Source organism: Micropterus salmoides, unplaced genomic scaffold (genome assembly GCF_014851395.1).
Source record: "Micropterus salmoides isolate LMB-PRFRI ecotype aquatic unplaced genomic scaffold, ASM1485139v1 Ms_hic_scaffold_21, whole genome shotgun sequence".
NCBI classification, from domain to species: Eukaryota; Metazoa; Chordata; class Actinopteri; order Centrarchiformes; family Centrarchidae; genus Micropterus; species Micropterus salmoides.
In genome coordinates this window covers 22,387,820-22,404,721 of record NW_024041262.1, presented here as the reverse complement: position 1 = coordinate 22,404,721, position 16,902 = coordinate 22,387,820, and the positions used below count along the sequence as shown (strand labels likewise).

Below are 16,902 nucleotides of genomic sequence, written 5' to 3'. Positions count from 1 at the left end.
GAGAGGTGAGGCAGACAGACAGAAGCTTCAGCGCTTTCTCCCCTAAACACAACACACAACCACACAAGTTTTCCCCGCCTTGCTAGAGAAGCCGTTCCTCCTCCCCTCCTCCCCCACCTGTCACCCTGGCTGCTTTTCCTTCAGCAGGCCCAAATGGCAGCTCTGATGGTTATCTGGGGCCTCTCAATTAGTCTGGGCTAAATGTCATTAAGCAGGTGCAAAAGGCCATTAAAAGACCCACACTGTAAACTTGAGTAGAGAGCTTGCAGTATCCACACTTGATCTTTATGGAGAGGGAATGAAACAAAGGAAATCCGTGGTGCTGTGGTGCTTAGAACAGTTATGAGCCTGTCTATTCTGTGTGTCAAGTGACAGAAGGAATAAAAAAAAATGACATTTTGAACAAACTGCAAAGTGAACATTTCTATTATGAAGGGATACTATAATAAATCAACAGAATTCAAAGCCAGTTCAAATGCAAGAAAGTCATTTAACTATCTTTAAATGTAGTAAATAACCTTGTGTGATATTGATTTTCTTTACATTTCAGAAATGCAGTGTGTCAAAGCACTGTGACTATGCTTAATGGGTCACCACTTACGTTGTCATAACAACTGCCAATAGTAAATCAATGGTCTAAGGAAAAGTGGAGGGCAAATTGTGTCCTAAATGTTGGCTGGGGGCAAGTCCTACGCTTCTCAAAAGTCCTCTGTTTGGGCTTTACCTAACAAAGAAGAGATCTAGTAGAAACATTTGCAGTGTGTTGGTTCCTTGTTGATAAGATGAACAGCCTGTGCCTGTGCTCAGTCTAACTTCAATTCCTTTCTCCCTGGTTGTGTGTCTCTGTCTCCAGGCTGCAAGCATGTGAAGGGAATCCTGTTGTATGGACCCCCAGGCTGCGGTAAAACCCTGATGGCACGACAGATTGGCAAGATGCTTAATGCCCGGGAGCCAAAGATCGTCAATGGCCCAGAGATTCTCAACAAGTACGTCGGAGAGTCTGAGGCCAACATCAGGAAGCTGTTTGCAGATGCAGAGGAAGAACAGAAGAGGGTGAGGGGAGATCACATTATGTTGAAAGTCACACTCTTTTACTTTGACCATAGTACGTTTAAAAACAACTTTATTGTTGCTAGAGCTTTCAAGAGATATATGAGTCAGTTTTATTACCTCCACATACATTACCTGTAGTGCTGCGACTTTGCTGAACTTATTATCTACACATGTGGTAAAAAAGTCACAGTAGGTCTTCTAGGGTATTCTCCCATTATTCACAAGAAACACAGATAAGAATTTCATCTATCTAAACATGTAAAAAAACTAATTTCTCAAGGAGTGGAGAGATATGCCCTTTAGCCAGACATGGCTGTAATAACTCCGGTAAAGTTTTTGGTTGGTTTGGATGGTGAGACAGTAGTGTCGAGCCTCACTCTTCACCACCTAATGAGGGGCTGGGCTCCCTTTGACCTCCTATTAGACCTCCCTAAAAACACACACACACACATACACATACACACTCACGCACCAGCCAGTGTGCAATAAGGACAGCTCCACACCTGCTTTAAATGCTAGGGCTGAGACTGACAGGTCTGTAGATGGAGGGATAACCCCCCACCCTGCTGCTCTCTTGTTTTTTCCATCTGTCTCTCAGTTGAGGGCCAGAACTGATTGTAGGATCTTTGTCTTTGTCATCTTGCTGCATTTATGTCTCTTGTAAAACATTGTTGGTTTTATTTTCTAATATTGCCGTAAAGTTTTATTTTAAAGTAATACTAACTTTCAAAATTAATATATTTATTTTAACTTAATAACTTCACAAGGCCACGAGAAATGTCGATGTTAAGTACCAGATAGTCCAGTTTAATAAATACATTGGCATGCAAAAGGCCAGTGTGCTTTCCTTGGGAGTAAATACTCCTCAAGAGACAAAATAATTTTTTAAGTTTGGGAAACACTGGAAATCCTATATATATTAACATTTATATATATAAAGTAAATAACTTCTACACCACCATCACATGCAAAATCACTGTACATCTAAAGAAATAGGTTATGGTAGACATTGGTTTAGGGCTGCACGATATTGTAAAAAATGACAAACAATATTTTTCTTTTCTGCGATATTTATATATTGCGATTTTTTTTCACCAGATGACTTCAGTTACTCTTTGAAATTGTAATTTGGTTAGGGAAAATGCAAGTTGCAATGCTTTTTTTTTGTGCAAACTATCTTTTCTTGAGTTTTAATGCACTAAACATATTATAAACAAAATAATAAATAATAGTTAAAGAGCAGCTATACACCAGCCCCCTGAGTGGTTTACAAAAGTTGCTTTTCTTTTTGCAACCAAATCCACTGTTTCGGTGGTTTTCTCCCGTTCCTCACTTACAAGCAACAAACTCCTTGTATCTAAGTAGTGTTGTAGTCAAGACCGCCCAAACCGAGACCAAGTCAAGACCAAGAGCAGATCCCTGCATTGCATGGCACGCAATAAAATGTGGAACAAGATCATAGGTACTTCTTAAAGTGATCTGAAAGATCCACTTTCCCATTAAAACACCCACATACAAACACTAAGAGCTGAAATCAACGTAGGCATCGCAGGGAGGGGTGACAGTCGTTAACTGTAACAACACGTTTAATTAGGATTATTGGTTGCGTTTGAAGAAATATGTTTTACTTCCAATCAAAGTTAGGATGTTAACAAATCAGACAATGCAAAAGCAATTTATTGATATTCCCAAAGTTATGGTCATGACTGGTCTTGAAATAAAATCCCGAGTCCTCAGTGTCCGAGACCGAGACAAGACCGAGTACAAAGGTGGTCGAGTCCGAGACGAGACCAAGACCATCAAAAAGTGGTCTTAAGACCGGTCTCGAGTACTACAACACTATATCTAAAGAACCCTTAAATCGGAGTAAATGATATTACATCAGACAGACTTCTGTTGTAGATTAGTCATGGAAAATGACACCATACAAGTTTTCCTTTTTATATCAAGCAGCAAAAAGTTTAGGTGTTTGAGTTAATTTCACTTGCTTGACATTGCATTGTTCTGCCATGTGACTATTGCGCAAGGGCACATTGCGATGACGATGCAGAAACGATATATGGTGCTGCCCTAAATGGTATCGGGCAAGACAAGAGGACCGCATTACCAGTAGTATAAGACAGTAGTAGACAACACATATATTTACAGTTAGCACATTCTCTCTGTCATTTATTTTCCTCCTCATCTCTCTGCTGAACAGCACGGTGCTAACAGCAGCCTGCACATCATCATATTTGATGAGATCGACGCAATCTGTAAACAGCGTGGCAGCATGGCAGGCAGCACAGGAGTCCACGACACCGTAGTCAACCAGCTTCTGTCCAAGATAGATGGAGTGGAGCAGCTCAACAACATCCTGGTCATAGGTACAAATAAACCCACGCATTCTCCTAATACAAAGTAACACACCTTAAAAACTCACAGGCTCTGAGATGTCATCGCTGAACATGTGCACGCTCACTGATCTCTCTCTCATTCATCTTTTCCCTCTGCTGTCTCTTCTTTCCACTATCTGTCCATCTGTCCCGCCCTCAGGTATGACCAACAGGCCTGACTTGATAGATGAGGCCTTGTTGAGGCCAGGAAGACTGGAGGTGAAGATGGAGATCGGTAAGAAGTGAAGAACACGCTGATATGGTTTCACTCAAGTGTTGATGCCATACAGTTTATCTCTTTAGTAGACTGGATGGAATTAAAACTCTATTAATGACAACATAGATCTCTTGATAGACCAGTAGGGCTGGGGCCAAAACTGTTATCACGATAAAAACATTTCAGGTCGATATCACAATGAATGTCAAATCGTTATTTCTTTCAAGTTTAAAGGCTGATTTTTTTCCTCCTGAGTGACAATTGAAGAAACTAGATGGCCATTATGTGGTTAAACTTTTCTTTATGGTCAGAATGGGACAAACACTTGATGCCAAACAGTGGAACACTTAACAAATCTGAGGGAGAACATTCAGAACTATTATGATAAAACCTTTTTTTACAAATATTAGTAAATCTTTTTTCAGTCCCTTTTCCTTGACAAAATAAATATTTTAACAGAAAAAATAACTGCTAATTTGTTCATGATTCAAATAAATTAAACCAAATATTTATTGAAAGTATATTGAATGTTTATTATATTGATATTGAAGAAAATTATATCGCGATAATATCATTGTTTTATTGCCCAGCCCTAATTGCCAGTATAATCCATTAATTTTTGTGGTAAACAGAATGATTTGTCATACACATGTTTCCGGATTAACTACATTCAAATCATAAAAAGTATAGTTAAATCTCACAGCTGTCAATCTGTTAAAATGTCTTTGAGGAGCAGCAGCCTGTAGTTTAGTAGCAATCTTGCTGCTCAGTGCTGTGCACAGTACAGAGGCAGTGCACCTTACGTGGTTAGCATACCTTTCCTGAATGACAATGACATTAAGTTAAACACATAACTCTTTTTGCCAAAGTTTAAAGCCCCTTATTTCCTCTCTCTTCTTCCAGGGTTACCAGATGAAAGGGGACGAATTCAGATTCTTCACATTCACACAGCAAAGATGCGTCAGCACGAACTGCTGGCCGGTGACGTAGACATTGAGGAGCTGGCCGTGGAGACTAAGAACTACAGCGGTGCAGAGCTGGAGGGCCTGGTCAGGGCTGCACAGTCGACTGCCATGAACAGACATATCAAGGTCAGATACTTCAAGGGACATTTGGCATTTTACTGCTCACATTTATACTCTGTATTCGTATTTTATTTTATTGTATGTGTCCACTTCCATACAATCTTTATGATTGGAGAAAAGGAGTTCTATTTGTAAAGGTTTTACTATCATTTACTCTTAGTCTCTCTGTATTTGTTTCAATCATTTAGTCCATAGAGTTTCAGAAAAGAGGAAAGAAAAAGCCCTCACACTCTCTCAGAGCCAAAAATTCTCTGTTCTCTGACTGTGCAGCCACTATAGTCCAGATGACCGAAGATATGAGCTAACAAAAATGTTAATCCACTTTCTAAGTAGCCTTCAGTTATTACTGCAATAAGCTTAATTAATAGCAGTGAGTGGCTTGCATATTTTCTTCCATCTGGGTCTTCCCTCTCAGTTCTATATACATACTATGTTATTGCTGGAGGTTACTGGGGCAGTATGCTTCCAGAAAGGAATACCTGCAGACACATTGATTTTATGATCAAAATAAAATTAATAATTTAAAATTAATAATTGAAAACTTTATTATAGAATGTGTTTTGTAGAAGTACCCAGTGGAATAAGCCACACATGGCTGGCATGGTACACTGCTGTATAGTGCCACTCTGGTGAGGAAGGATTGGGCTTCAGATAAGTGTTTTATCAGGTGCATAGGCTGAAATCTACACAGCTTAGTTGGACAGACGGATAAGGTGAAGTTCTCATCTATTAAATGTTCTGCCCCCCCACCCACACAGGCACACACAGACACACATGGAGCAGCAGATATTGGAGGGTGATGATAAATGACAGACAAGGGCCTTACACATGTCTGATGGCTGTGACGTTTTTCTTCACTCGTCTAAACACTCGGTCTGACCTTTCTGCTCTGAGGGAGCACATTGTCTGCTGACACATTGTGCAATCTAACTGTGCAATACTTCATGTAATGGCTTTCATTAGCTAGGGAACAAAGGTAACTGTTATTATTAGCTAGCTCAATTTGTGTTACATTATGTTTGTTGTAGGCCACTAACACAGTGGAGGTAAACATTGAGACGGCAGAGAAGCTGCTGGTCAGCAGACTTGACTTCATGAGCTCACTGAATAACGACATCAAACCTGTAAGTAGCTTCACATCACGCTCTGTATATCTTTTCTGCATCTCCTTCCATTCCTGTGTTAAATATGTTTTGTTGAAAAATAAAGAATATAGACTACATGACATAAATGTGACAGCCACAACTTTTATAAATCAAATAACCCAAAGTTCCAAATGAACAATTCACAATCCCATTCTTCTCACGCTGTCCTGAGCAAACGCTGTTGAAAATATAAACAGACTTTTAAAAATAACAGCCAAGAACTGTAATAATAGTAATTAGACTCAACAAAAAGAGTTGTTCTTGTGCTTTCTTAAGTGTGCTGGTAAAATCGGTGAAACCCTTTGTCCTTATTCCTTTTTCTTGTGTTTCTTTTACCTGCTATTGTCGTTCTTGTTGTTTTTCTGTGTATGTCTGCTATTTACAATTATACTGTACTTAATTTAATCCGCGATTTGGGGGAAGACTTTGTGCTCAAGCTTACTTGCACATATCTATTTAGTGTCATTAATGTATGTTGTTTACCGTGACAAATCTGAACTACACAAAACTTTTGAAATATAATCTCATACAATAAAGATGTTAAGTATTCCAGAGTCTGGTCTGTTCATCTGATCAGCCTCCAGCACAAAAAACTAATGTATGTTAACTTCTGTAAAACCTCTGTGATCTGGTTCTAGTTTCTGTGGCAAAGAATAGCCAGTTGGACAGTTGGAGGAAAGTAATTTTTTCCACTTTGTCCATGGCTGAAAATTCTCAGAGACCACTCAACTTAAATTGAATCTGTTCAGGGGGTTTCTGCATATAATCAGGATAATATAATTCACCTGAAGATGATTCACAGACAGCACTTGTGCAGGTGATGCAACATTACAATGGGCAGGGAAACATTTACAGTATATATTTTCTTTCTAATGTTCTCAACTTTAAAACGCCACCTCATCTTTTCTTATTCTGTCCAGGCGTTTGGTACCAATCAAGAGGACTACGCCAGCTACATCATGAACGGGATAATCCGATGGGGTGACCCAGTGTCAGCGGTCCTAGAGGATGGGGGGCTGCTGGTGCAGCAGACGAAGAACAGCGACCGCACACCGCTGGTCTCTGTGCTACTTGAGGGTGGGACTCACACACATCCACTCACACAAACTCACCTCATGCAACTCAAACATGCAGGCCAAACATCCTTAGCCAGCACACAGCAGTTGTACACGTAATAAACCTTTTTAAAAGGCCCTAAAATAAAAACTGTAATTTGAAACATCTGATTTGTGATTAATCCCCTTTCATCAGGTCCACCTAACAGTGGGAAAACTGCACTAGCTGCTAAGATCTCTGAAGAGTCCCAGTTCCCCTTTATCAAGATCTGCTCCCCCGACAAGATGATCGGACACTCGGAGATCGCCAAATGCCAAGCCATCAAAAAGGTAACACGCACCAGTTGGCAATGTTACAAATCTTTACACGCTTGAGTAGAAAGTCTTGAAATATAGAAAGTCATCTTAGTCATCTCTAGGTCTACAAATGTTTGGGATTTGTAAGTATGTGAAGGTGTGAAAAATGTATCTCCAGTGCTGATGCATGGCAGATGGGGTTCAAGCAATGCAATTGTTTCTCATCTTATGGATGCTGTTGAGAATAATTAATGGCTTTATTAAATTGGACTTAAGTACTCTAACTGCCTCATTAAATATGGAAGATTTTTTTTAATTGAAAACATTTAGAAGCATATTTTTTAAATTAACCACTGTTTACTAATACCATAACAAACAAATAATCCTTTTTAGTGCTTTCATGTCATGCATAAAGCTATGTGTCTGTTTTTAACCGTGTCTGTTTGCACTTTTATTCCCTGTAATAGATATTTGAAGACGCCTACAAGTCCCAGCTGAGCTGCGTGGTTGTAGATGAAATTGAACGTCTGTTAGGTAAGAATCCATTTGTCCCTTCAGAGAGTCACAAGGCAGCTAATAAAAACATTTTTTGTCCTGCTGCTGGTGAGTTGAATATTGTATACCTAAAGTCATGTTTATTTGGATGGACATTCAAATGTGAATAAATCTATATGGGAAATCAGAACATTGCTAACAGAAAATGATCTGTCTCATTAGACTACGTCCCAATTGGCCCTCGTTTCTCCAACCTGGTGTTACAAGCTTTACTGGTGCTGCTGAAGAAACCTCCTCCGAAGGTAACAAACACTTTGTTGTGGTATTTATTTGTAGCATGCTCACTGTGGGGTTGCTAGTCCTTTGGTGGCAGAAAGAGGGCAGCAGATCTTATTGATGCCAGCGCAAAGTCTGGTGAGGAATTGTTGGAGGTCTTTGGCTGCGACTGGCATATGTGAGCGACTGTGTGTGAGTGTATGGTTATTAGCGAGTGTTTAGGCCCAGGCCTGTTGTGCTCACAGTGAATGGTGGTGGTAGAGACCCATTTCTCATAGTTTCTTTGGTTGTAGTTTGTGTGTGTCTGTTGATGGGTTTGTGAATGAGAGCATAGCCCACTATATGGCTGCATGTGCATGAGAAGTGGCGCGGGGCCTGGTGTTGAATGCCTGGCTGCAGTGCTCCTCTGGGGTTGTAAAGCGCTGGGCCCAGCGGGGTGCCTGGGGCCGGGGGAGGCCAGGGGGACAGGGAGGAGAATGGGCTCTGTGAGAGAGCCAGGACCTGGCAGCACCGCCGCCTGTGTGGCACCTCATCTGCATGCAGCATCACAACCCCCCACGCCATGGGGGGGCAGCCGGCAGCCATAATCCCCCTGTCTACTCGCCACTCCTCTGCCTGTCCTCCTTCATCTTCTTCTCCTGTTCCTTCTCCAACTTGTCGGCTTAGTGGACCTGCATTTCTTTTGCTTCTCTTCTTTTGCTCGTGTTTGTCTTCTCTACTGTTGTCCCTCTGTTGTTTTCTGTCCTGTTCTTTCTTCTCATCTCTCCTGTTTTTTATTGTCTGTGCTCTGGTTGGGACTTTAGGCCCTAATACACTATCAACTTTCATCTGGGACAAAATCACACAATCATGAGAGATATCTGAAGAAATCTTTGGGTGTCAATTTTAAAACCCTGATCCTAGATCTCACTGTGACACACGTCCACCAACGGCTGACAAGAAGGTTTTGCGATCAGAGACCGTCTGCATTGCAGTTATGATAGTGTCATAAATGTAACCAAATTCTCACAACATGCTGTGAGCCACAGCTACAAACCACCTAACTGGAATATAACCTGAAATGATGCAGAGAACGCTGTATGACGGGACATTTTAAGCATTTTTGAGTAAAGGAGGAAAAACAGCACTGTGGCCAAAGGTTGTTTTTTATCATAGCGCTACAGTTCACCCATGCCTCAAAACTAACAGCACCGTCTGACACAGACTTGCAGAAAGATTTTACTGGACGCAGTGAACCTGCACTTTCACTGTTATTACAAAATGTGTAGGTGCAATCCATATGCCCAATATCGATTTATATCCATCAGACAGTCATGACTCTGCCTTATCTCTTCTCTCCTCCCTTGTTACTGTTTTCTTTTCTTTCCATAAACAAACGGGTAGTGAGTAAAAAAAGTTAAAATCACATAATCAACCTGACTGTCAGTCTCTTTGCCTTCCCAGTGACTGTTAAGAGGAAAGCAGCTAAAGAAAATGACCAACTTAGCGGTTGAATGAAACGAAAGTCTGAAGCCATGTCTGCTTCTCTTTCAGGGTCGTAAGCTACTGATCATCGGCACCACAAGTCGTAAAGACGTCCTCCAGGAAATGGAGATGTTGGATGCTTTCAGCACTACCATCCACATTCCCAACATATCCAGGGGAGAGCAGCTGGTCGAGGCCCTGGAGGTAACAGACACACACATCTATGCATGCATATACAGCACTTTTAAACCCTAACTATTTAATACACTTGATATACACTTACTCAGCCTCTCTGTCTCACAATTGTAACGCACACCTTTGTACAAAGAGTATTACCAAATGATCTATATCATGTTAGGAACACGTGAAATTATCAGTACTTAAAAGCAACTCTAAACACAGATTTATAATCACTTGTCAACGTTTTCAAGAATGATATTTTCTGAATGATGTTTTATTCACAATCTATAATGTGCATTACTTCTATACTGACACACTTGGACTACACAGCAGCATTTATTTTATGCTGATATGTACTATAGTGTGAAATTCTTTCTTGCATTTTAAATAATGATATAACCTATTTGAATCCCATGCCTGATTGCTCTCCTCTGACTTCTCCCCACAGCTGCTGGGCAGTTTTCAGGAGGTGGAGCGGGCAAGCATAGCTAAAGCTGTGAAAGGCCTAAATATGTGGATTGGCATAAAAAAGTTGCTCATGCTGATTGAAATGTCCGTGCAGGTGAGAAAGAGATACTATCTTTTTTTTGCATTTGCATTTTTGAACTACGGCTAGCAGAATGGCAATGCCGCTCTGTTTGTTGGACGGTCAATCACTTTGGTCCAGACTGTAATGTCCCAACAACTAGTGGGTGAATTGTCATGAACTTTTATACAGACGGTCACGGTTCACAAAGGACTGATCCCAATAGCAGATGTTAGCATGTTAAACTACATAGTGAACATGGCAAAAATTATATGCTGATGTTAGCATTTGGCTCAAAGCACCACTCTCCATAAGTACAGCCTCACAGAGCTGCTAGCATCTAACCTTATAAATATTCACATGACTATGTGATGCTCTTATGATAAATGTAATGCTGATGTAACTCCATGTGCACTGGTGGTATCACATACTAGGTAAAGTACACTAAGTTGTAAAGAGCATCACATATTTATATATATATTCTGAAACACAAATATCAAATTGCCTCTGTATTGTTTTTCTAATCGTGAAGACTGAGCTCGAGCAGCTTGTCCCTCCTCTCGACATCTGGCCGGCATTCTCACCAGTCAACAGAATCTGTCTCCATCTTAAAAAAAAAACAAAAAAAAAACTGTCATCTATTAACTGGAATGAAAAACTGTGTGGGTTTTCTGATGATTTGTTGAGAAGAAGGATCCAGTACATTTCTAGTTCACAAACCATTCTCGACATGGTGGAGAGCTGATGCAGTCATAGTTATGAAACCATGTTCTGCGGAGCTTTCCAAGTTACACTCACGTGTGCTGAATCAAAGGGATGCTACCTATGGTTTAGAGCAAGAGCAAAATCAATAATGATCTGTTATCCTAGGAGCAAAGACATATGGGAGGTTTAAAAAAAAAAAAAAGACATGCCATCCAACTGTAGAAACAAAAATGAAAACATACAAAGCAGATTCTTGGCTTCCTTGTGTATGTAAATAAGCACTGTAGGTATAAACTCACCTTATTAAAGCTGCCTTTAGGGGTTTTGTGGTTTGGCCGAGGAGTTATGTTTTTTTGCATTTTTCCCTGAGAGTCCCTGTCAAAATTGTTGTAGTTATTTCTGTTTGCACTGTACCCAAATGATTTACTTGTAAAGCCTTGTAAGGGCCTTTACCCTGTCAAAACACTAGGATCATCAATTCGACCTGTTCTGCAGAAAGTCTAGATCAGTCATACTGTATGTACTCCCATTACTCCCTGAGTCACGGCGTTCTTGGGAAGCCTAGTGATTTGTAGTAAATGCTTTAATTTTATAAATCTCTTTACATACTTTCAATCAAATAAATGTTTTGTTTCATTACTCACCTACACACCCCCACTCGACAGGCTTGGGGCTAGCATTCTGCTAGTTCTCACCTGTTAAATAACAGTGCAGTGCAAATAGAGAGAAATTCCTGGTGGGATTCAGTTCTGAGTCAGAATAGGAACACATGGCAGTTTTTCCCTATACATTGACCTGTCTGTGAATAGCCCCTCCTCTCCGTGCACAATCTGAATCAAAACGTGATCATGCACTGGAGGAAGGATTGCTGCCACCTTTAAGCAGCATCAGTGCAGAGTTGAGTGTTTAGTATCATGAACACCTCAGAATGAATTTCTCCAGAACTAATGCATTCAAATTAACTCATGTCATTCTGCATCTGAAAAAAACAACCCTGACAATGTCATAGTGATGTCATATGGGTTATCTCAACGTAGGCTTGGAGACGATTGACATGACAAGTTAAACTGTTGGCTCGAGTGATTTTTGAGCTTGACCCACAACGCGGACTAAAAGTCTGTGTGGATTCAGATTTTAATTGTTTTCTTTCAGATCCCCCAACTTAATGCAAGAGCTAGAGTACTCTAAAGCTTAATTTGTCTGATATGAATTAGGTTCCAGTTAGATCTTGACTCAGGCATCGACATTGAAACCTGAGCATAACGGCTACAGAAGGGTCTAACTGTACTGTTGGAACTGAACAATTTTGCAGCAGCTTCTTCTTCAGTACTCCTTAGGCAAGACATTTCTGCAGTCCACCGTGGCCAGTTCATCAAAAAAAAACTATCCGCTCCAGTGGCCTTCAAATGTTTGTTTACCAAAACAGGTAGCAGCCTTTTATCAAGCAGCAGCAGCAGACAGTGACCTAAATCTGACTGTTTGCTGGCGTTAATTTCTCCTCCTGACTGTGTATCTCTGGTATGTTGATGATGTGTACCGCCTGTTTGTTGAGGCTGGATGCTGTGTAATTGCTGTGGTATGCACAAATGCAACTATGTTCTGCACCCCCCACCCACCCAACCCCAATCTTAGCCTGAAGAAGTATGAACCTGTGTTTGCCGAGACATGCTGCAAACGGCCACACCGCTCCGCACACATACATTCGTTGTTAGTCCTCAGTTTTCTCTTTATCTTTTTCCGTCTCATTCCAATGTTTCTGACTGTTCTCATGTCTTCACTCTAGTAGCTACAGGCAATTCCAGACATACTGTAAGTTATTGCATAGGTTGCCATTAATTTTACTTCCTCTCCCCCTCCTCTTCTCTGCAATCCTGTTTGTTCAAACTGAAGCATGAACTCCAGGACCTGCCACTATTTCACATTGTTCTGATGTTTAACCTCTTGATTCTGAATTTTAAACAACAGATGCTAGATCAAAAAGATATTACCACCTGACATTGTATGCATATATGCACTAAGAATTAATGTCTGTGTTTTAGATGGATCCTGGCTACAGAGTTAGCAAGTTCCTCAGTCTACTGAAGGATGAAGGAGCGTAAGTATTCTTTTCCTGTTTCTAACGTGACTTCTTTGAGCAAAATGGAATCATCAGTGACACTAAACACTCACACTGCGCACACATCTGTCACTTGTACCATTCTTCACTCACAAATGTATCAGAGAGGAAAAACCTAGTTAGACGCACTAAATGTTTACATGGTCATTGTATCAAGTGTGATTAATAATACACATTTTGTCTTCCTGCAGACTGGGTTCTGATAAGTTTATGTCAATCTAGACTCAGTGGAGCCACATAGTGAAAAAGAGGCGTCCTTCAACGGTAAGACTGCAGGGCCTGCATCAGGCTACACGGTCACATCTTCTACTCATCGTTTCCTGTCCATGCTGAGGGGGGCTCATGAAGAAATCTGTAAACTGCAAATTCAGTTTAACAATGTATACACTCAAAGTACAAAGTGTTGTCAAGAGAATTAACACTCAGCCATCAATAATGTACCAAACAACTCACCTACATGGGTAATTGTGTTTAAAAGTCTGTAGACATGCATTTAAATCAAAATCTATATAGTTTTCAGTGCATCAATATATAATTTTTTAATGCAGATTCCAAAATTTGATTTGTTTTTTTCTCTTTAAATTTTAATCACCAAATTGCCTTAAAGACGTCATTTGACATTTTGGGAGTCACATTTATTTGCCTTCATGCCAAGTGTTAAATGAGAAGATGAATACTACACTCATGTCTGCACGGCAGATATGAAGTAAGAGCTAGCATGAGCAGCTCAGTGTACACTGAGCACTGAAGTGGAAAAATGACCAGGTGTGTATTAGTGTGGGACTACTTCCTGGATGGGTGCAGTGACTTTCTGAAGTCTCATATTACATAACCTTGTCGAAACCTTGTAAAAAGTTTGAGATTTTACACTTTGATTTCTGTATGGATTAGAGAAACATGATATAACTTGTTTATCAGTGAGCGATAGAGGGGCTTGTAGGTGGATTTTGTTAACTTTGGATAGTCGTTTTTGGGCTTTATGCTAACCAGCTGCTAATTCTTGTAAATGTCCCAAAATGTTCATCTTAAATTGTTTTTATTCTTGATTTATCTGGTTATCTATAGTCTGCAGTAAGATATTGTCAGGGTATGCCAGATGTTTTAAAATGCACATTATGGCAAATTGTGAGATTTACAAATTGAGAGTACACATGGATCAGTTGTGGATATACTGTAGGTTATAAGGGTATGGATGTCCAGTGATTTTTTTTATTCTTCTCAGAGTCCCATGTGGGCAGCACAATCATGTAAAAAAAACAGTAAGTACAAGCTCATTTGGTGGTAATGTTGGGAATTTCACAAAATAAGATTAGAAAATTCTTCAGAAGTCTGTGAAATTATTGTTCCATTTCCCAGTTGTTCTAATCTGAATCTGTAAAACAGTTCATTATTGTTAATATAATTCATTCTTGCATTCTTGAATGATAACACAGTTTCAGAAGATATTTCTCTTTTTAAAGTTATCTGGCTAACTTGCTAATCCTGCTTTGTGAAATACTCACCATAAGGAGAGGCTGATGAACAACAAAAACTTTTCAACTTGCAGCCAGAGCTTTGCTTCTCATCACAGCCTCAGAGACTTATGGTATAGTTAGCGCACGACGTGCCTAAAAATAGGTCGACTAGACAGGTGCTCTCTTGTGGTAGCATGTCTCCTTTGCCTGCCTGTCTCTTCTCACTTTTATTTGTCTCTCTTCACTCAGTTGCTGAGGAACGGAAGCCTGAAAGAGGCTGGCAGGAGGAAGCAAGCAAGAGATAGTTTCCATCTCTCTCTCTCTCTGCATCCTTCCTTCCCATCCCTGTGTGCTTCTCTCTGCACTGCAGCTTTCTGCAGCCACAACCAGCCAGGCAACCTCCTCCTCTTCAGCACTATGTGAACATATAAAATAAGAGAAATAAGCGGTGTTTGTTGTATCTGTGTATATTGCATTTCCTGAAGACCAGTGCTGTAATCTCTATGTGATGCTGCGGGCACTTCATTGGGATTTTATATAAGAGTCCAGGCAAAACATAGATTACCATGGCAAATAGATATGCATGCACAAACACTATCATCATAACACTGTTTGTTTATATAGGCCGTATCTGTATGCACAGATGTGTAATCTGATCATTCCACGACATGGTGGCTCCATGACTTAAAGATCTCACTTTGTTCCTTATCATGTTGTGTACTTGCTTGTGCCTGACCGTTTTATTTTATGAATAAATTAATGATATTCCTAACAAGAAACTCTGTAGTATCTGGAATTAATGCTCATGCTGCTTTAAAGATGTGTTTCCATGCAAAAGTTGGGGTGCACAGTATAATCTACATAGGAATATGTAGTTGTTTAGGTCAAACGCTGTCCAGTTTGCCCAAAAACCTCTTTCAATTTACCAGCCTCTATGAAATCCTTTGTGCCACACGAGAAAAAAAAACAAACAATCTACCACCAGTTGTTTTCATTATCAAGTGTTCTTATAATTATGGCATGTCGAAATCATAAAAAGTGTTTTATAATTATGATCTAGCATAATTATCTCATAATTATGAGAAATTTGGCATCTCATAATTAGATGAACCTACTCAGACGTTCGCGGTTAACCTCTACAGCATCTGTGTTGCGCAATCACTTTACGGCTTAACAAGGAAACACAGTCAGCCGTTTTACCAAGTAGCTACTGCAGCACGTCTGTGCAGGCTACAGTGAGAGTGAACCACTGAATGCAGATCTCTTTATCCAGTTATTCAGAATTGTGGAACCAACGTAGCAAAAATATTGTTTCAGGCATCAGGGACTCCTCCATCATGACCATGCTACAGTACATGTGGTCTTTTTTTTTTTATATATACAAGTGAAATTAAATAGAAAGGAACCAGAGCTGTGGGTTTCTTAGCTGAGACCATTGCTTTCCTGTAATAAATGTGGTAAAGTGATAAATGTATCCCATATGGTATAACTCTGCATTTCATGTATGCTTTGGACGATTGAAATGTGATATTGTCACCTCATCTGGATCATCTCATTATACATATTAACTAGTATGTACTGTATAATGTAACTACTGTATAGGCTCTTATTTTTAGCTCGAATGATTCTACATTTACATTTATTCATTTAGCTGACGCTTTTATCCAAAGTGACTTACAATTGCTATACACGTCAGAGGTCGCACGCCTCTGGAGCAACTAGGGGTTAATTGTCTTGCTCGGGGACACATTGGTGGATGTGTCACAGTGGGGGATTGAACCTGGGTCTCTCACACCAAAGGCATGTGTCTTATCCACTGTTCCATCAACACCCCTCTATTAACAAATCCCATAAAAAGAAAAAAAAATCTAAAGTTCAATTTTGTATAATGGGTCAGTAATTCCCTAAAACAGCTGCACTGTGGTTTTTTTAGCAAAATTTTGTCTAACTGTGGATTTGTTGGACTATTTTCAGCAGCGGATTAATATACATGTGGTGCTCTAGTGAATATTTGAGGCAGAAGGACTGTGTATGTGGGATTGAGTCATAATAAATTACTGTGTGTGTGTGTGTGTTCATGTCAACGAGTGCGGCAGTGTGGCTCGTTGATGTGTTTTTAAATAGTTTTTGGACATCAATGGCACAGAGGAAGAACGTCTATCATTATGGGTTTTGGTCTTTTCATGGGATTTGTTGACAGTAAAAAAACAAAAAAAAAACATGTTCTTCATGAATGGCCCATGTACAATATGTGATACAACTACAGAAGTGATGAATGCTTCTAGGGATGAGATATCTAATCAACCTATTAATGACACAAGAAGCACTTTGTATCATAGTTTGAAACACCATAAGTTTAGTTTTGAAGTAAAGATCTTGGTGTGTGTGCACGTACCTCTCGCTATAAAGTAAAAAGCATGAGACAGTTTTGTTCTTCAAATATATAATCTTAGTTCAGT

General features: G+C 39.9%; 1 protein-coding gene across 2 annotated transcripts in view; it reads left to right on the top strand.

Annotated features, from left to right (window-relative positions):
• Nucleotides 1-15,222, top strand: part of LOC119915953 (vesicle-fusing ATPase-like) — a 28,615-nt gene extending 13,393 nt beyond the window's left edge. The window contains exons 9-23 of one of the 2 annotated variants that reach the window (XR_005447057.1): nt 854-1,053; nt 3,254-3,419; nt 3,589-3,663; nt 4,549-4,736; nt 5,759-5,854; nt 6,796-6,952; nt 7,127-7,260; nt 7,695-7,761; nt 7,945-8,024; nt 9,532-9,666; nt 10,091-10,204; nt 12,913-12,968; nt 13,181-13,253; nt 14,212-14,248; nt 14,693-15,222. Coding sequence is in view for 1 of the 2 variants with exons in the window: in XM_038735760.1 (XP_038591688.1) it covers nt 854-1,053; nt 3,254-3,419; nt 3,589-3,663; nt 4,549-4,736; nt 5,759-5,854; nt 6,796-6,952; nt 7,127-7,260; nt 7,695-7,761; nt 7,945-8,024; nt 9,532-9,666; nt 10,091-10,204; nt 12,913-12,968; nt 13,181-13,211 (1,499 nt within the window). In the remaining variant the exon portion in view is untranslated. The remainder of the gene's footprint in view (nt 1-853; nt 1,054-3,253; nt 3,420-3,588; nt 3,664-4,548; nt 4,737-5,758; nt 5,855-6,795; nt 6,953-7,126; nt 7,261-7,694; nt 7,762-7,944; nt 8,025-9,531; nt 9,667-10,090; nt 10,205-12,912; nt 12,969-13,180; nt 13,254-14,211; nt 14,249-14,692) is intronic. The other variant, XM_038735760.1, reaches the window with a different exon arrangement.
• Nucleotides 15,223-16,902: the final 1,680 nt, after the last annotated feature.